We start from the raw sequence: 21,266 nt of genomic DNA, 5'->3' as shown, positions 1-21,266 counted from the left end.
GCTTCTCCAACACCCATGCTTCAATGACTCCAACACTGTCTACCTCAACCAAGCCTTCTACAAGCAACGTCGACAAGTCGAGTTACAAGAAAACCTCAATAACTCCAAGTCATCCTCCTACTACAAGCAACTTGAAGCCGAGAGCTTCATCATCATCTACCCCAACCAATGAGACCGTTAAGACAAGTTCCTTCAAATGCTTCGCATCCGGAGGCCGAGGCCACAAGTCCTTTGAGTGTACCAACAAGCAAACCATGATCCTAAACGACGATGGTACATACGACTCCATGAGCGAAGGAGAAATGGAAGCACTTGAGAAAGTGGCCATGCACCAGCAAGTGAACGATGAAGAGGAACAAGTATTTTGCGATGAAGATTCAAGTCCAGCTATTTTTGTCTCCAAGGTCTTGACCCTTCAACACCAACAAGAAGAAGACTAATGACGGCACATCTTTCATACCAAGGCCATCATCAATGGAAGGTTCGTCAAGGTCATCATCGATGGAGGGACTTTCCATAACTTAGCAAGTGAAGAACTATGCTCCAAGCTCCAATTGGCAAAGATGAAGCATCCTCGTCCCTACAAAGTTCAATGGCTTAGCGACTCCGGCACTATCCAAGTCGAGCATCGAGTACACGTCTCCTTCAACATCGGAGCTTACGAAGACACTTTGGAGTGTGATGTCGTTCCAATGACCGTTTGCCACCTTCTTCTTGGATGACCATGGCAATTTGATAGAGGCGTGATCCACAATGGCCGAACGAACCACTACATCTTCAAGATGAAAGGGAAAGAGTACGTACTTTGCCCTATGTCTCCAAGCCAAGTGATCGCCGACAAGCACGCCACCCATCGTGGAGAGAATAGTGAGAGAGTGAACCACCAAAAAGAGAGTGAGTTCCACAAGCCCAAATCGAGTGCCTCCACAATGAGCGAAAAGAAGAACCTAGTTCTATTTGCCACCAACAGTGAGATAAGAGGAGTGTGTGAGAACCCATCTAGTGTCCTACACTATGTCCTTTTGTGCAAGGACAATGCACCAAAAGCTAACACCTCTCACGCTCTACCTTTAGTGTTGTCTTCTCTTTTGCAGGAATTCCAAGACGTCTTCCCCGACAAGCTACCTCCGGGTCTACCTCCTCTATGAGGCATTGAGCACCGAATAGACATCATCCCTGGAGCGCCCCTTCCTAACAAGGCTCCCTACCGCGTCAACCTCGAGGAACCTCAGGAGATCCACTGGCAAGTTCAACTAGTCATCCACTTTGGACACGACAAGACACTTGCTACACTCTCCAAGATGTAACCGGGAACTCCTTGATATTTTCCTCGCCCTTGCTTCTACCATGGTTTTTTCCGTCATGGGTGTCCCAAAGAATGTCATGCAGTTGCGTCTCCGGCCCGCCCAGGATGAAAATACCATTTTCTGTCATGATTTTTTGTCATAGAAGTAGGAGCCCACCACATCTATGATGATACCGGGTTTTGTCACAATTATCGTCATAGAAGTGTCATAAGCAACACAAAAATAAATTTTGTTCGGCCCAAAATGTCACAGATGTGTCTTTTTTTGTAGTGATATAATTTCCATGAACTAACCTATTAACCTATTGCTTAGTGCTAGTTGTTTTTTCTGGTTGTTTTTGCTTTTCTAGAAAATCCATAACAAACAAAGTCCAAACACAACGAAACTTACTGACTATTTTTTTGGAACATAAGAGACCTCGAAGCTTCACGGGAGGACCAAAAGACCCATGAGGTGGTGACAAGGCAACCCCACACGCCCTGGGGTAGGAAGGGGGTTGTTTCCTTATGGGCCCCTTTTAACTCCTTTTAGCATGAAATCAACGCTAAAAAAATTATAAATAGAGAAACCCCCATAAATAAACCTAGAATTTTGACTCCGCCGCCGGAAGCCTCTGTTCCAAAGAGAGCCTATCTGGAGGTCTTTTTCAGCACCCTACTGGAAGGTACATCATCACCGGAGTCCATCTTGATCATCCTTGCGAACTCCATGACGAGGAGGGAGTAGTTCACCCACGAGGCTGAGGGTATGTACCAGTAGCTATCTGTTTGATCTCTCTGTCTCTCTCGTGATCTTCAGTTTGCATGATCTTGATGTACCATGAGCTTTGTTAATATAAATGAATCATATGGTGTTCTTCCCTCTCTATCATTGTTGGGATGAATTGAGTCTTGCTCTTTGAGATTTAATTGTAACCCGATTGAATATTTGGATTTGAGATCACTTGACACTGGTACGCATCAGTGCTATACAAACAGTTTTTAACCCCTTTCCACGACGACATTTGGAACCGTTGCCAAGTGAGTGTGAGCGATAGGGGCATCCTTCCCGCACAACCCAGAAACCATCGGGATAGGTCCTCCTGGGACGCAGGCTGGGGCAAAATGAGCTCGTGTGCGATTGGGCGAGGCATCAAAACCCAATCATTTCCGTTCGTATGTACATCCTACACGGTGAATCCCACAAAAAATTTACGTTCGTATGTATATCACACACAGTTAATCCAAGGAATATGTTTCCATTCTTATGTACATCTCACATAGTCAATCTAGGGAAAACGTTTCCTTCATATGTATATCACACACAGTCAATCCAACGAATACATTTCCATTCTTATGTACATCCCACACAGTCAATCCAGGGAAAACGTTTCCGTTTGTATGTACATCCCACACAGTTTTATGTATAGGCTCGTGTGTGAAAGGTGTAACTATCACACACGCTCTGCCTTGGTTTACTGTTTGCTTTTATAAACTACATCACACATGATTTGATGAAGAAAACTGTGTGGCATTGGGCTATCCATCACAAGCGCTTTTACTGCCAGAACCATTTGCAAAGTTCCATGACCGTCTATTCTCTTTTTACATCGCACACGCTGTTTTCTTTCTAACAGTGTGCACATTATTTTATTAGCACCTGTATATTTTTATTTTTGCCTGTAATTTATTATTCTAATTGGAAATTTTGAAATATGAAACGTGCAATTCAAATTCTCAACACACTGGTTCAACAACGAATCCATAAACAACAGAAATTTGGCTTCCCTTACAATTTTGCTCGTTCATTATCGCACACGGTTCATCTTCGTCACTCCCCGAAACAGTGTGCGCTGAGCCTATTGTGTGTTGCGTTATGATTGGCTGGAACCCCGGACATGCGGATCGCACGTGTGCACCGTAGGATGCGCCGCGATCGAATAGCAATCCACGTCCCTCACATCACACCGGTGCAGCTGTAGCCGGATTGGATTTATATGCGCTAAATGTGATACGGCCAGTCCTAGCTCCAGTCATATTTATGTTGCACTTGTTTAAGACATTGTTATTGTGCATGAAGAAATAATGCATGCTCCCTGTCATTTGTTTGACATGGACCAGAAGGCGTATGCATATGCTGATAGCGCATACACGTACAGACACATTGACAATGAATTAAGTGGTTCAATACTATATACATCTGACTCGGGTTTTGTTTGGAACTCCTTTAAAATAGGAGATAAGATGGATTCGTTGGAGTTGCTTTGGCCGCCGGAGTTCAATCTTGATTTTGTTGGGAAAAGTAAATTTGAAAGAGATTTGTTTTTCTGGAACCAAATACGCATGCATGCAATCCAATGTATACATGTACGTGATGGAACAGAAGATTTTCAACAAGACTATACGTGTGGTAGTGCCAATGGAGTCAAAATATGCTATTTGTTTTTGTTCCTGCAATCCAAGGAATATCTGGCAAAGGAAAACATGACGTGAGAAGTGTGGAGTTTGCTATGTTTAAAGGATTCTGGGTGGGGGCCACCAGCCTGGGGACTAGACACGTGACACACAAATTATAGAGTCCTAGTGCTTCCTTAGATTAAATTAAGTCGGTTATTATTATGTTTGGCGGTTGTTTCCTTTTGAAGTAGAGAAGATTAGATAGGTGGGGTGCGGCTAGCTTGTTGGTCACACCAAGATTAGGAGGACTCGACCATGTATAAAGCATGTCGCTTCAATGTAATTTTTTTAGGTTATTTTGAGATGAATTAGACACCACGTGTGTTTCGGCCGTCGGCCATTATCGAGTTTAGAGAATTGTTGTCAAAATCTCTACTGGCGTGTGAGTTCCTACGACGTGACGCGTAGGGGATTACAAGCTGAGCCTATACGGTTCGTACACATTATTCCTTTGGATTGAGGGGTTGGCGTGTTGTTGCCGTGGAATTTGCGAACATCTTCGTAAACCCATGACTTGTTCTTGCTGCGATGGAGGTTTGTGCCGTGAAAGATCGGGCCAATAACGAACCGACCCTCATCACGAGGTTCGCTCCTCATCAAAGGAGCGAACCTCGTGACGAGGGTCGGTTCATTGTTGGCCCGATCTTTCATAGCACGTAGATGAGGAGCGAACCTCGTGATGAGGGTCGGTTCATTGTTGTCCCGATCTTTCACGGCACAAACCTCCATCACAGTAAGAACAAGTCACGGGTTTACGAAGATGTTCGCAAATTCCACGGAAACAACACGCCAACCCCTCAATACAAAGGAATAACATGGACGAACCGTATAGGCTCAGTTTGTAATCCCCTACGTGTCGTGTCGCAGGAACTCACACGCCAGTAGAGATCTTGACAAGAATTCTCTAAACTCGATAATTGCCGACGGCCGAAACACACGCGGTGTCTAATTCATCTCAAAATAACCTAAAAAATTACATTGAAGCGACATGCTTTATATATAGCTGACTCCTCCTATTCTTGGTGTGACCAACAAGCTAGCCGCACCCCACCTATCTAATCTTCTCTGATTCAAAAGGAAACAACCGCCAAACATAATAATAACCGGCTTAATTTAATCTAAGGAAGCACTAGGGCTCTATAATTTGTGTGTCACGTGTCTAGTCCCTAGGCTGGTGGCCCCCACCTAGAATCCTTTAAACATAGCAAACTCCACACTTCCCATGTCCTGTTTGCCTTTGCCAGATATTCCTTGCATGGCAGGAACAAAAACAAATAGCATATTTTGACTCCATTGGCACTAGCACACGTATAGTCTTGTCGAAAATATTCTCTTCCATCACGTACATGTATACTTTGGATTGCATGCATGCGTATTTGGTTCCAGAAAAACAGATCTCTTTCAAATTTACTTTTCCAAACAAAATCAAGATTGAACTCCGGCGTCCTAAGCAACTCCAACTAATCCATCTTATCTCCTATTTTAAAGGAGTTCCAAACAAAACCCGAGTCAGATGTATATAGTATTGAACCACTTAATTCATTGTCAACGTGCCTGTATGTGTATGCGCTATCAGCATATGTATACGCCTTCTGGTCCATGTCAAACAAATGACAGGGAGCATGCATTATTTCTTCATGCACAATAACAATCTCTTGAACAAGTGCAACGTCAATATGACTGGAGCTAGGACTGGCCGTATCAAAATGCCTAGAAAATGCACATAATCCCCTAAATATGGTAAATGAGCCCGAAAAAATGCCAAATTTGTACACGATGATTTGCAGGGTGTATATTTGTCGTAGAAAAAAAAACTCCAGGGCAAAGAACGAAGAAAATTTGGATTCCCCTTCAGTCTTGGTGATTTCCCTCTCGAAAGCGTGGAACTTCTTTGGTGATGGTTTGATTTATGAAGGGCGTGCATGACGACATAAGCCAAACCTTCTCAAATTTTTACCAGGGCATGGTGACACCGGTACGTGTCGGTGCTATACAAATGGTTTTTAACCCCTTTCCGCGACGACATTTGGAACCGTCGCCTAGTGAGTGACGGCGATAGGGGGTCCTTCCCACATGACCCAGAAACCGTCGGGGATATGACCTCCTGGCACACACGCTCGGCAAAATGAGGTCATGTGCGACTGGCGAGCACTCAAATACGGTAATACGTACAATAGAGCTAAAAATACAATTATACAGGTGAAATTGTTTCCGTTCGCAAGTACATCCCACACAGTCAGTCCCCGCTAAACGTTTCCGTTCGTATGTACATCCCACACAGTCGCTCAAAGGGAAACGTTTCCGTTCACAGGTACATCACACATAATTTTCCCCATTAAATCATTTGTGGTAGCGTTGCCATTGCACACGATATTAACAACTTTATCATTTGCGTTATTGAATGCATCACACACGGTGCGTAGAAGAATCTGTGTGGCAAAGGCTGTCCATCACACATAGTTTTTATGTGGTAAACGTTTGCGCAAGGTGGCCCAACGCAAACAGTTTTCAAGAGAAGGTCGTGTGTGATTGTTCATTGATCCAACACGGTTTATTCCTAGAAACTATGTGCGTTGCCTGAGGTCATCGCCCATGATATTTTCTGAATAACCGTTTGTAATAGCAAAACCCAATTAGCAGGCTAATTCGCCATTAGCAGGCTAATTCACCATTAGCAGGCTAATTGCCATATTATTAATAATCCATTTATTAATCTAATTGACATTCATATTAAGCACATAATATATTTCATTTCCATATTAAGGAAGCAGGATTTCCTAATTGAAATACACCAGAGTACAACATGATATAGCTTTAGCACTCAGCTACCCCATTACACGACTGCACCAGCACCAAGTTTCACATGCAACATGTAGAACCATTCGAAATTAGCATCATATACGGTATATGGACATATGCATCTCATATGGAAAACTACTGAAGCGGAAGGCGAATATTGAGCCTTCATTCATGTTGAAGTTCTTTGCAACTTTAGGCCAGTGCATGTGGATGATTGATCGTCTGTCCTTCATCCTCTTCATGAATACTTCAATATTGAACCATGGGTGTTGTATGAAAACCTTCCTCGCCTCCTGACCATAGAGGTGGTTTGAGAGGTACTCATCAGTGAATTGCTTTGAAAAGGCCTGAAAACAAGGATGTGCACAAATATCTTCTCTATATTGGAAATGAGGCAAAGGAACAAAAAAGGCAAGGTATAATAGTTAGTACCATCTTGTAGTGAACTGATGTCTTCTTCATTGTGCAGACAAAGATCTTGTTGTTTTTTGTAGATAATTTCTTTATCCTAACAATTTTTCTGAGTTTCTTGACTTGATTGATATTCATGGACAATTCATTTCCCCATATGCAAAAAGGGTCGAACAGTGGGTCAAAACCTCTGACAGCAGGACCAACATGTGCAAGACCAAATTGTTAAAAACCTAAATATTAGAATGGTTCCTGCAATTGCACAATAATGTGCTAGTAGACAACGGACCATGCACGTGCAAACCTTGATTGTAAACCTCAGTGATTCTCATTGTTTCCCTGCAACACATATAAGGTAGTTAGTCATTAGGTTAAGTAAGGGTTCGCATGCTATCAGTAAAATATGTTGATGAAAAATAAGCACATTGCAGATTCATCAGATAAATTCAAGCCACATGGAAAACCCATTTATCCAAACCAAGCATGATTAAGAACTAGGAAATATAGCACTTGTATATGTTTCTCATCTATTAAGTGCAACCAAATTCGATTTATTCCTCACATGCACAACAATACAAAATTCTACCAACGACAATGTAACATCCCAATTTTCCTAGATTAGGATGTTAATAGATCATTCATATGCATATGCATATTTTTATTGCATTATTTGCTTTTCTGTAATATTCAAATCATTATGCAACAAAAGGCAATTTATTGGAGTGGAGATAACATGACTTCTCCCCTGTTTAAAAATGTTCATAATGTGCAGAATATTATTTCCAGTTCATTTGATATGTTCTGGTAATTTTTGCAATCTTCAAAATATTTTATTTGATTCTTTTGTTGTTGTTATGTGTGACCTATTGCATAAATAAATTTTCAAAATTGCATTAATGTTGGAACTAGTGTTCCTGTAGTTTATAGCTCTAGGGCTATTTTTACTATGTGTCTAGGTGTTTTTATTTAGATTTTATATTGCGTATTTTATTTTCTTTTTTTGCTGCCGGGGTTTGTGTTTAAGAAAAGAAAACCGCAGTGCCGCAGCACTGCAGCCACGCGGCCCAGCACTGCGGCCCACCTAACCCCGCACTGCCCACGGCCCAGTCACCCGTGCCTCCAGCCGCCGAAGCGGTACACCACATCCGACCCGCGCCATAACCCGACCCACACCCGACCCGTTGTCCCCTTTCTCACTGGTCGCGGGTCCCGCGTCTATTTTCTCCTAGCTTCGACTGGAGCGCACGGTGTGCCCAGCCGAGGCCGAGCCGGATCGACCTCACGCTCCTGGTCCATCCCGTGTCCACCACGGACATCGCACGCGAGGCAAGGACCTAGGGGAGACCCCGCAGCCACTTCCTGGCCTCTGTTTCTGCCGCACGCACGCGCCCGTGCCGTTTGGATCTTACCGCGGAGCTCGACCCGCCACCACTGTCGTCGGAGGTTTTCATCGACGTAAGAGCCCGCGAAGCCGTGCTGCCTGCACCCTACGAACCCCCTATCAACGACGCACTCGTTTGACAAGTTTTTGTGGCCGTAATCGTAGCAGCCCGAGGAAAACAAGCTCGTCCACTGCCGCCACATTCACGCCTTCACCGCCGCCGGCACAGTGCGGCTCGCCGCCGTCCAACACCACCACCATCTCCGCCGCTCGAAGCCGCATCCATCCGCCACTTCACCTTCGCCGTAGACCCACCGGAGAGCCGCCGCCGCCATGCCCGACCACCGCCGCCATTTTCCCCTGTTCTGGTGAGCACACGTGCCCAGACAATAGGCCGCTGACATGTGGCAAGTCGCTACAGGGCACGCACAGGAGTCACTATAGGACCGGGGGTTTCAGTTGTTTTTTTTCCAGATTTCAGCTAAAACTTCAACTAGCTATATCTTTTAGCATATATATATCCAATTTAGGTGATTCTTTTTCCTATGCACTCACAAAAATCAGCACTTTAGCTCAGTACCAATTTTGCACATGTTTGCACAATTCAAATTTGGATTCGTTTGAATTCAAATCAAATCTGTCGGAGGCCGTATCTTTTAAACCGTGTATCGGAATCGAGTGATTCTTTTTGCCTTGTGATCGTAGTGCTATGTTGGTGATCTGTGCATGTTGTTGCTGCTATTTTTGAGTTTTAAAATGATTTTGTTGTTGTTGGCTTTATTTTATCTTTATTTGAGTTTCGGTGATTGATTTATTATATTGTGCAACGTGTAGATTGTCTGGAGTGCGACGCAAATTATTGTCAGGAGTGTGACTTTCTGAACCAGAACGAAGGCAAGTTACATATTGATCATCCTTTACCTATTGTTTTCTATGCATGTAGTTATATCACACTATGAATATATGCATGTATAAGATTCTTATATTATTCTGCTATATTGTTGAGCTATCTCCCGTCATTGCAGATCGTGGTAGTTGTAGTTTTGCTATGCGTTGTAGACGGGGGTGGTTCGAGTATTCATTGAGCTTATGTGAGGATTATATATTTAACAAATTGAGTAGTAACTCAGGATTTAACTCACCTCTGGGCGGAAGTGGTATTGCTTGGTGTTGAGGGAAGGCATCATGGGGTCTTGCGCCTTTTCTAAGGCAATGCACTCATGAGAGTGCACCCTAAGTGGAAACCCGCCCAGGTTCAAAAAGATCAGACAGACTTAGTGACTAGTAGCTTCCATGTGCGGCCACTAGCTATATGGGCTCTGGCTTAGTTTGATCAGTTGTTGGGACCCTTGCCCAGACAGTGTCGACAGATGTAGCATATGTAGCTGGAATGTGGCCGCCAGGTGGTTAAGGGAACCTCTTCTGAAAGACTTTGTCTCAATCTTCGGATTAGGTCCAGTGGGTAAAGAGTATTAAACTCTGTGGAGTATTAAAACTAATCATGATTAGCCGTGCCCCGGGTTATGGGCAAATTTGAGCCACTATGCCATTACAATTGTTGGATGATCTTGACAGATGGGCAACTTAATAAAGGGTAGGTTGGAGTTGATTTTGCTAACTCAACCTTGTGTATATAATTGTAGTAATAGAAGAACTAAATTAAAATATGCCTATTAGGTAGTTATGAGGACAAAATCAGCTTTCTGCAAAAATGAACCCTCAAGCCTTCCTTTTGATATATTATGCATATACATGTAGGTCTACTTTAATATTACTCGTGTGTAACTTGCCAATACATTCAAAGTATTCACCTATATGGCTGCAACGTCTCATGTTGCAGGATATTCAGACGAAGAGTAAGGTACCGTTAGGGTCGCGAGTCTGCACTCAGCATCGCTAGTGGGCTATGATGGGACTCATCGTTATTTTCTGCTACTTTCCACTGTTTGATTGAATATAGCTAGCCAAATGCTATGCATATTGTTTTATTTTATATATTCTGGATCATACGTTGTAATAAATGATGCACTTGCTATTCTGGTATTCATCTATATTGTGTGTGCTAGCAAGTTCGCTCTATGGACTAGCACGGTAAGCACAGAGACTCAAATCCTTCGAGGTTTGGTCGTTACAGATGGTATCAGAGCAGTGTGTTGACTGTAGGGCGTGACCCTAGCAAATGGATTAGAAAAGCCATAGGAGTGAAAATTATTTTATAAACTAGCTATACTTCTTACTATTTAATTAGTTAACCCCCTCAAGTATCTTGAACAGTTAAGTAGGAACTAGTGTCGACACCACCATTCATGTTTGTTTTATATTGCAACGTTATCGTGTTAGCGTATCTGATTATGTCCACTTTCGTGGTATGAAGATACTAGATTGTTTGCTTGATTGTTAGTTGTTTGTTAAATTGCTTAGTGTCGAAATTATTCAACTATATATATAATATTATTATATTTTTTGTTGTTTGTTGTTTGTTTGTTGGTGTTATTCGTCGTTGTGTTTTATTGCCTTGATCATATTATGCATATGGGTAGAATATATTTATATATACATAGCTTTTGGCCCTATTATATCTATAACTCATCTATGGTTGCCCACCAGATGTCGCCGAGGAATGACACTAGACGCACTGCTACAGGGGGAGACAACAATGGCAATGATGTACCGCCATACATGCAGCAGCTGCTTCAGAGACAGGCTCAGTTGATCCAGTTGCTTGTCCAGAACCAGAACAATAACAACAACAATCCGCCGCCACCGCCACCTGTGGATATGCTTACCAGGTTCTTGAGGTTGAATCCTAAGAGGTTCTCCAGTTCCCCTGAACCTATTGTAGCTTATGATTGGCTCCGTGCAATGAATAGGAACCTGGAGACGGTTGGATGCACAGATGCAGAGAGGGTGAGGTTTGCCTCACATTTGTTGGAGGGTCCTGCCGCAGCTTGGTGAGGCAATTACTTGGTCACTTATCCCATTGCTACTATCACATGGCCTTAGTTTCAGGATGCTTTCCGTGTTGCACATGTGTCTGCTGGTGCTATGAGTCTAAAAAAGGAGTTTAGCAGTTTGCGCCAGGGAGGTCGCACAGTTAATGCTTATGTGGAGGAATTTAATAATCTTGCATGTTATGCTCCTAATGATGTTAACACTGATGCAGCTAGGCAGGAGAAATTCTTGGTGGGCCTAAATGATGACTTGAGCCTTCAGTTGATAGTGGCCACTTTTAGGAATTGTCAGGACCTGATTGATAAGGCTATTGTGCTGGAGGGAAAGCAACAGGCCATAGAGAATGACAAGAGGAAGTACAACAATAATAACAGGTATAAATCAGGACCACATCAGAAGCCACGCACTTCATATCATTTGTTTCGAGGGTATTTGTTGATAAACATGGATTGCCAACCAAAACACTTAGTATGCCTATTAGAGTAAGTTCCCCGGGAGCTGAGATGATAGCAGGTGTTGGTTGTCATCAGTTGACTTTGTCTATTGGGAAGCATGAGTTTCCTACAGATTTGATTATATTGAAGTCACAAGGTCTGGATATTATTTTGGGTATGGATTGGTTGCAGTTATATAAAGGTCGTATTGATTGTGCCAGTCGATCTATTACTCTCAGTGCACCAAGAGGGAAGAGGATCAAATATGTATGTAAGTATAAACATAATCAGGTGCAGGTGAACTCTCTTAAGGGGGGTAGCCTGGAAGAGGTGACAGTTCTGAGAGATTATCCAGATGTGTTTCCATAGGAGTTGCTAGGTATGCGACCAGATAGAGATATTGAGTTTCTTATTGATTTAATACCAGGCACTAGACCCATTGCAAAGAGACCGTATAGAATGCCTCCTCAAGAGTTGGAGGAACTGAAGAAGCAGATAAGAGAATTGCAAGCACGAGGATTTATTCGCCCAAGTTCATCACCTTGGGGAGCTCCAGTTTTGTTTGTGGAGAAGAAGGATGGGACCTTGAGCATGTGTGTTGATTATCGTTCTCTGAATGAGGTAACCATTAAGAATAAGTATACTTTGCCTATGATAAATGATCTGTTTGACCAGTTGGATGGAGCTACTGTGTTTTCTAAGATTGATCTTCGTTCTGGTTATCATCAATTGAAGATTCATGAGCAAGATATTCCCAAGACTACTTTTACTACGAGGTATGGGTTGTATGAATATACTGTTATGTCATTTGGATTGACTAACGCCCCTGCATACTTCATGAATATGATGAACAAGGTGTTTATGGAGTTCTTGGATAAATTTGTGGTTGTTTTCATTGATGATATATTGGTGTTCTCCAAGATTAGCAAGAGCGTGAGGTGTATCTACGTTTGGTATTGGCGAAGTTGAGGGAACATCAGTTGTATGCCAAGTTCAGAAAATGTGATTTTTGGCTAGACGAGGTAGCATTCCTTGGACATGTTGTGTTAGGTAGTGGAGTTGCAGTTGATCCATCTAAGGTTGCTGCAGTTACAGAGTGGGAGACACCCACGACAGTTGGGAAGATTCGCAGCTTTTTGGGCCTTGCAGGTTATTATAGGAGGTTTATTGAGAACTTTTCCAAGATTGTAAAGCCTATGAATGAATTGTTGAAGAAGGAGAAGAAATTTCTTTGTACTGATGAATATGAAGCCAGTTTTTAGGAGTTGAAGAAGCGTTTGATTACAGCACCAGTCTTAACTCTGCCGGATATACATAAGGACTTCCAGGTATATTTTGATGCTTCTCGTCAAGGACTCAGGAGTGTTTTGATGCAGGAAGGTAAAGTTGTTTCATATGCTTCACATCAGCTTAAGAATCATGAGCTTAATTATCCTATACATGATTTGGAGTTAGCCTCAGTTGTGCATCCATTGAAAACTTGGAGGCCATATCTTATTGGTAATCATTGTGATATATTTACTAATCATAAGAGCTTGAAGTATATTTTTACTCGGAATGATTTGATCCTCAGGCAGAGGAGATGGTTGGAGCTTATTAAGGATTAGGATTTGAATGTGCAGTATGATCCTGGTAAGGCCAATGTTGTTGCTGATGCGTTGAGTCGTAGGAGCCATGCTAATGCAATTAATGTTGATGATATGCCACCGGAGTTATGTGAACAGTTCAGGAAGCTCAGGTTGGAGATGGTTCCTAAGGGATATTTAGCAACAATGGAGGTAAAGCCTACTTTGCTTGGCAGGATCAGAGAAGCTCGAAAGGGTGATAAGGAGATTGTTGAGATAAAAGAGAATATGGTTAAAGGTAAGGTAGAAGGTTTCCATGAGGATGAACATGGAGCCATATGGTTTGAGAAGCGTATTTGTGTACCTCAGGATGCAGATATCAGGAAGTTGATTCTTTAGGAGGCGCATGTGAGGGAAATTGCTGGATATATTGCAACATGTGATGTGTGCCAGAGAGTTAAAGCAGAACATCAGCGACCAGCAGGTTTGTTACAACCATTGACTATACCTGAATGCAAGTGGGATGAGATTGGTATGGATTTCATTACAGGTCTACCCAGGACTCGGTCAGGTTATGATTCTATTTGGGTGGTTGTTGACCATTTGACTAAAGTTTCTCACTTCATCCCGGTAAAGACTACTTATACCAGTGCTCAGCTAGCAAAGATTTATATGTCTAAAATCGTTTGTCTGCATGGAGTTCCAAGGAAGGTGGTGTATGATAGAGGTACTCAGTTCACATCTAAAATTTGGCATCAGCTCCATGAATCCTTGGGCACCAGGCTGGAGTTCAGTACAACTTTCCATCCACAGACAGATGGACAGACAGAGAGGGTAAACCAGATTTTGGAGGATATGTTGAGAGCTTGTGCTTTGGACTATGGCTCTAGTTGGGATGATAATTTACCTTATGCAGAGTTCTCATATAATAACAGTTATCAAGCTAGTCTGAAGACGGCACCATTTGAGGTATTGTTTGGTAGAAAGTGCAGGACACGATTGATGTGGGATGAGGTTGGAGAGCGTCAATTTTTTGGACCAGACTTGATCAGAGATGCTGAGGAGAAGGTCAAGTTGATTCGTGATAGACTGAAGATAGCACAATCAAGGTAGAAGAGTTATGCAGATGCAAAACGTAAGGAGGTGACATATGAGGTAGGAGACCGTGTATATCTTAGAGTTTCACCACTCCATGGAATTAAGAGGTTTGGAATTAAGGGTAAGTTAGCACCACATTCTGTTGGGCCTTAAAAGATCTTGGAGTGTAGAGGAGAGGTAGCTTATCAGCTGGAGTTGGCAGAATCCTTGTCAGGAGTTCACGATGTGTTTCATGTATCCCAGTTGAAGAAGTGCCATGTAGAGATGATGGATGTTCCATTGAGGGACACAGTGCCACATGAGGCAATTCAGTTGGAGAGTGATTTGACATATGAGGAGAAGCCTATTAAGATTCTGGAGACGGTAGAGGGAGTTACTCGCACCAAGACAATTAAGTTATGCAAGGTTCAGTGGGATCATCATAGAGAGGAGGAAGCTACCTGGGAACGAGCGGAAGATCTCAGGCAGGATCACCCACACCTACTTCCTAGCCAGCCCGAATCTCGAGAGTGAGATTCATAGGGGGGTAGGTTTGTAACATCCCAATTTTCCTAAATTAGGATGTTAATAGATTGTTCATATGCATATCATATTTTTATTGCATTATTTGCTTTTCTGTAATATTCAAATCATTATGCAACAAAAGGCAATTTATTGGAGTGGAGATAACATGACTTCTCCCCTGTTTAAAAATGTCCATAATGTGCAGAATATTATTTCTAGTTCATCTGATATGTTCTGGTAATTTTTGCAATCTTAAAAATATTTTATTTGATTGTTTTGTTGCTGTTATGCGTGGCCTATTGCATAAAATAATTTTTCAAAATTGCATTATTGTTGGAACTAGTGTTGCTGTATTTTATAGATGTAGGGCTATTTTTACTGTGTGTCTGGGTATTTTATTTAGATTTTATATTGTGTATTTTATTTTCTTTTGTTTTTGCTGCTGGGGTTTGTGTTTAAAAAAAAAACCGCAGCGCCGCAGCACTACAGCCACGTGGCCCACCAAACCCCGCACTGCCCGCGGCCCAGTTTCCTGCGCCTCCAGCTGCCGAAGCGGTACACCGCACCCGACCCGCTATCCCCTCTCTCACAGACCATGAGTCCCACGTCTATTTTCTCCTAGCTCCAACCAGACTGGAGCGCACAGCGTGCCCAGCCGAGGCCGAGCCGGATCGACCTCGCGCTCCTCGTCCATCCCGTGTCCACCAGGGACATCGTGCGCGAGGCAAGGCCCTAGGGGAGACCCCGCAGCCACTTCCTGGCCTCTATTTCTGCCGCACGCACGCGCCCGCGCCGTTTGGATCTTGCCGCGGAGCTCGACCCGCCGCCACCATCGTCGGAGGTTTTCGTTGCCGTAAGAGCCCGTGGAGCCATGCTGCTTGCACCCTACGAACCCCCTATCAACGACGCACTCGTTTGACAAGTTTTTGTGGCCGGAATCGCATCATCCCGAGGAAAACAAGCTCGTCCGCTGCCTCCGCAACACACTGCGTTCACGCCTACACCGCCGCCGGTACAGTGCGCCTCGCCACCGTCCAACACCACCACCACCTACGCCGCTCGAAGCCGCATCCATCCGCCACTTCACCTTCGCCGTAGACCCACCGGAGAGCCGCCGCCGCCACGCCCGACCACCGCCGCCGTTTTCCCCTGTTCTGGGGAGCTCACGCGCCCAGCCAATAGGCTGCTCACACGTGGCAAGTCGCTACAAGGCACGCACATGAGTTGCTACAGGACCAGGGGGTTTCTCTTGTTTTCTGTTTTCTTTTTTTTTCAGATTTCAGCTAAAACTTCAACTAGTTATATCTTATAGCATATATATCCAATTTAGGTGATTCTTTTTCCTATGCACTCACAAAAATCAGCTCTTTAGCTCAGTACCAATTTTGCACATGTTTGCACAATTCAAATTTGAATTCATATGAATTCGAATCAAATCTTCCAGAGGTCGTATCTTTTAAACCGTGTATCGGAATCGAGTGATTCTTTTTGCATTGTGATCGTAGTGCTATGTTGATGATCTGTGCAAGTTGTTGCTGCTCTTTTTGAGTTTTAAAATGATTTTCTTGTTGTTGGCTTTATTTTGGCTTTATTTGAGTTTCGCTGATTGATTTGTTATATTGTGCAACGTGTAGATTGTCTGGAGTGTGACGCGAACTATTGTCAGGAGTGTGACTTTCTGAACCAGAACCAAGGCAAGTTATATGTTGATCATCCTTTACCTATTGTTTTCTATGCATGTAGTTATATAACACTATGAATATATGCATGTATAGGATTATTGTATTATTTTGCTATATTGTTGAGTTATCTCCCGTCATTGCAGATCATGGTAGTTGTAGTTTTGCTATGCTTTGTAGACGGGGGTGGTTCAAGTATTCATTGAGCTTATGTGAGGATTATATATTTAACAAATTGAGTAGTAACTCAGGATTTAACTCACCTCTGGGAGGAAGTGGTATTGCTTGGTGTTGAGGGAAGGCATCATGGGTTCTTGCACCTTTTCTAAGGCCATGCGCTCATGAGAGTTCACCCTAAGTGGAAAGCCGCCCAGGTTCAAAAAGATCAGACAGACTTGGTGACTAGTAGCTTCCATGTGCGGCCACTGGCTATATGGGCTTTGGCTTAGTTGATTAGTTGTTGGGACCCTTGCCCAGACAGTGTCGACAGATGTAGCATATGTAGGTGGCATATGGCCGTCGGGTGCATAAGGGAACCTCTTCCAAAAGACTTCGTCTCAATCTTCGGATTGGGTCCAGTGGGTAAAGCGTACTAAACTCTGTAGAGTATTAAAACTAATCATCATTAGTCATACCCCTGGTTATGGGCAAATTTGAGCCACTATGCCATTACAGTTGTTGGATGATCTTGACAGATGTGACACTTAATAATATTTGTGGGCAACTTAATAAAGGGTAGGTTGGAGTTGATTTTGCCAACTCAACCTTGTGTATATAATTGTAGTGATAAAAGAACTAAATTAAAATATGACATTAGGTAGTTGTGAGGACAAAATCAGCTTTCTGCAAAAATAAACCCTCAAGCCTTCCTTTTGATATACTATGCATATATATATGTAGGTCTACTTTATTATTTGATAGAGGCAAAGGTGTCCCGTCTTTCGATGATATGGTGGCTATCGTTTTAGAGGAAGTCGACTTTGACGATCCGACTACGAACGTGCGAGGACGTCGCGCCTTAGCAATCGCTAAACCATCTCCGAGGGGTTATTGACCATGCCGGAGCACGATCAACCTGACCACGAGGGCCTATTTCCTGCGAGCAAATGAAGAACAAGCAAGAAACTGAGATTGCAATCTGGATATTGCGAATATAAGATGAAAGCTTTATTGATCAAGGTGGGGTTCTGTGACGTCTTGGTCTGGTCGTTGGACACAAACGAAGTACGCGAAGTTGCAGCTATGGTGAACTTTTAATCTAAACAAAACCCAAAGTCTAAACGACGCCCTAAGGGATGTATATATGGAGGAAGACGGGGGAATTTCGTGGCCCTTGGAGGAGGGGTCCGAAACCAACCCTAACTCTTGTTTCCCCACACATACGGACTCTAAAAACAGCCTATACTTAAGTATTTCGAAAATACATGGGCCTGGCCCAGTAATAAGGTGACGCAGCACCTAAAATAGCCTTTGGACGAAATTTATGAAAAAGTGGCATCTTGTATATTTCGTCCAAGGCTTCATGCACTCCTTATGGTGGCTTCAAAGTCCTGAAATCATCACTTGTAACACCTTTATGGATCCCCTTGCGCATGCCATCATCTCCACGCTTGAACTTGTTCCAAGGTTCATCTTTCTTGTCCAAGCTAGGCCCTTCATCTGTAAGCAAGAAAAATGTATCCAATTTAGGCAGCATCATATTCTCATGAACATTAGAATTGTTACCAAGAAACGAAAGTACCTTGTAATTCAATTGGCGTGCGTGAGCTCTAGTAATTGGTCCAGTATGTATAGCAGCAGGGGCTATGGGTGTAACAATGGTATTGTTGTCCTCATCATCCTCTCCTTCTTGAAATGAAGTCGTCCTCGACGAAAGTTCATCGTCCTCACCCAAATAAGGCTTCAAATCTGCAATGTTAGAAGTGGGACTAACCCCAAAATCTGCAGGCAGCTCAAGTTTATATGCATTATCATTTATTTTCTCTAACACCTTAAAAGGACCATCATCGTGTGGCATTAGCTTTGATTAGCGCAAATTAGGAAATCTATCCTTACGCAAATGTAACCAAACAAGATCTTCAGGTGCAAACACAACATGTTTTCTACCCTTATCTCCAGCAAGTTTATATTTAGCATTCATACGCTCAATGTTTTCCTTAGTTAACTCATGCATTTTTAAAATCAATTCAGCACGTTCTTTAGCATCAAAATTAACCTTCTCCGAAGATGGAAGAGGCAACAAATCAATAGGTGCACGAGGTAGGAAACCATACACAATTTCAAAAGGGCACATCTTAGTAGTAGAATGCAATGAACGATTATAAGCAAATTCAATATGAGGCAAGCATTCTTCCCACATTTTCTTGTTATTCTTCAAAACAGCCCTAAGCATAGTAGACAATGTTCTATTGACTACTTCAGTTTGTCCATCAGTTTGGGGTGACAAGTAGTACTAAAAAGTAGTTTAGTCCCCAACTTAGCCCATAAACATCTCCAAAAGTGGCTAAGAAATTTAATATCACGATCTGAAACAATAGTATTTGGCACACCATGCAAGCGAATAATTTCACGAAAGAACAAATCAGCAACATTAACAGCATCATCGCTTTTATGACATGGTATAAAGTGTGCCATTTTTGAGAACCTATCCACGACAACAAATATGCTATCCCTCCCCTTCTTTGTTTGAGGTAAACCTAAAACATAGTCCATAGATATATCCTCCCAAGGAACACTAGGTACAGGCAAAGGCATATATAAACCATGAGGATTGAGTCGTGACTTAGCATTTTGACATGTAGTGCAGCGAGCAACAAAACGGTCAACATCCCGTCTCATCTTTGGCCAAAAGAAATGTGTAGCAAGTATATCCTCCGTCTTCATGACGCCAAAATGTCCCATTAATCCTCCTCCATGCGCCTCCTGCAACAACAAAAGACGAACAGAGCTAGCTGGAATGCATAGCTTGTTAGCACGAAACACAAATCCATTGTTAAGAACGAACTTGTTCCAAGTTCTCCCTTCCTTACAATTCTGCAATACATCTTTAAATTCAGCATCATGCACATATTGATCTTTGATGGTCTCCAAACCAAATATTTTAAAGTCAAGTTGTGAAAGCATAGTATAACGACGAGACAATGCATTAGCAATAACATTTTCTTTACCCTTCTTGTGTTTAATGACATAAGGAAAAGTCTCAATGAATTCAACCCATTTAGCATGTCTACGGTTCAGTTTTGCTTGACTTTTAATGTGTTTCAAAGATTCATGATCAGAATGTATAACAAATTCCTTGGGCCATAAATAATGTTGCCATGTCTCTAAGGTCCAAACAAGAGCATATAATTCTTTGTCATAAGTAGAATAGTTCAGACTAGGCCCACTCAATTTTTCAGAAAAGTATGCAATAGGTTTGCCATATTGTAATAACACACCTCCTAATCCAATTCCACTAGCATCACATTCAAGCTCAAAAGTCTTATTAAAATCAAGAAGTTGGAGTAAAGGAGCATGTGTCAACTTATCTTTCAATACCGTGAAGGCTTCTTCCTGTACGGTACCCCAAACAAAAGGCACATCCTTCTTTGTAAGCTCGTTGAGAGGTGCAGCAATGGTGCTAAAATCTCTCACAAAACGCCTATAGAAACCAGCGAGGCTAAGGAAAGTCCTCACTTGTGTGACCGTTTTGGGTTGCGGCCAACTCTCAATAGCTTCAATCTTGGCTTTATCAACTTCAATTCCCTGTGGAGTAACAACATAGCCAAGAAAATATACTCGGTTGGTGCAAAAGGTGCACTTTCCAAGGTTACCAAACAAACGTGCATCACGTCGAGCAATAAAAACAACACGTAAATGTTCCAAATGTTCCTCCAAAGATTTGCTATAAATCAATATGTCATCAAAGTAAACTACCACAAATCGTCCGATGAAAGCACGTAAAACTTCGTTCATTAACCTCATGAAAGTACTAGGTGCATTAGTTAACCCAAAAGGCATGACTAACCGCTCATATAATCCAAACTTAGTTTTAAATTTTTTTTTCCATTCATCTCCCAATTTCATACGAATTTGATGGTATCCACTATGCAAATCAACTTTGGAGAATATTGTAGAGCCACTCAATTCATCAAGCATATCATCTAGCCTAGGAATAGGATGATGATAAGGAATAGTAATATTATTAATGCCTCTACAATCAACGCACATACATGACGTACCATCCTTTTTCGGCAGTAAAATGATAGGAACAACACAAGGACTAAGGGATTCGCGTATATAACCTTTGTCGAGCAGTTCTTGTACTTGACGCATAATCTCCTTCGTCTCCTCTGGATTGGTATGGTATGGTGCACGGTTGGGTAATGTTGCACAAGGAATTAAGTCAATTTGATACTCAATCCCTCGAATAGGTGGTAATCCCGGTGGCACGTCTTGTGGAAAGACGTCAACGAACTCCTGCAAAATGTTAGTGATAGCAGGAGGAAAAGAGGAAGGCACGTCTTCGAATGAAAATAATGCCTCTTTGCACACAAAAGCATAGCAAACAGATTTGCTAAAATCTAAATCATCAATATCAGATTTGGTGGCAATTAAACATGCACTTTTCAATTTAATTTCAGAAGCAACACTAGATGGTTTATTATTAGGCTGCATTTGTTGCTCAAATTCTTTTGCCACAATCTGATTTTCACTTTTATT

General features: G+C 42.4%; 1 protein-coding gene across 1 annotated transcript; it reads left to right on the top strand.

The window, feature by feature from the left end:
* The first annotated feature begins 10,940 nt into the window (after positions 1 to 10,940).
* LOC147990590 (uncharacterized) lies at positions 10,941 to 13,683 on the top strand. Its single transcript, XM_087538303.1, has 5 exons — positions 10,941 to 11,240; positions 11,343 to 11,659; positions 11,755 to 11,876; positions 12,147 to 12,340; positions 13,342 to 13,683. The coding sequence occupies exons 1-5, from the start codon at positions 10,941 to 10,943 to the stop codon at positions 13,681 to 13,683; spliced, it is 1,275 nt and encodes a 424-aa protein (XP_087394429.1).
* Positions 13,684 to 21,266: the final 7,583 nt, after the last annotated feature.

The sequence above is a fragment of the Triticum urartu genome, chromosome 1A (genome assembly GCF_056163025.1).
Source record: "Triticum urartu cultivar PI428250 chromosome 1A, HENAU_Tu73, whole genome shotgun sequence".
Taxonomy (NCBI): Eukaryota; Viridiplantae; Streptophyta; class Magnoliopsida; order Poales; family Poaceae; genus Triticum; species Triticum urartu.
Note: the sequence above shows the minus strand (reverse complement) of the source record. Positions and strands in the feature narration are given on the sequence as shown.

Bases quoted from the DNA above. Each gene is read 5' to 3' on its own strand.
- LOC147990590 (XM_087538303.1), top strand. From the start codon at position 10,941: ATGTCGCCGAGGAATGACACTAGACGCACTGCTACAGGGGGAGACAAC. The intron at 11,877-12,146 runs GTCTGGATATTA...ATTTAATACCAG, and splicing joins GATTATATTGAAGTCACAAG to GCACTAGACCCATTGCAAAG. The intron at 12,341-13,341 runs GTAACCATTAAG...TTGAATGTGCAG, and splicing joins ATTATCGTTCTCTGAATGAG to TATGATCCTGGTAAGGCCAA.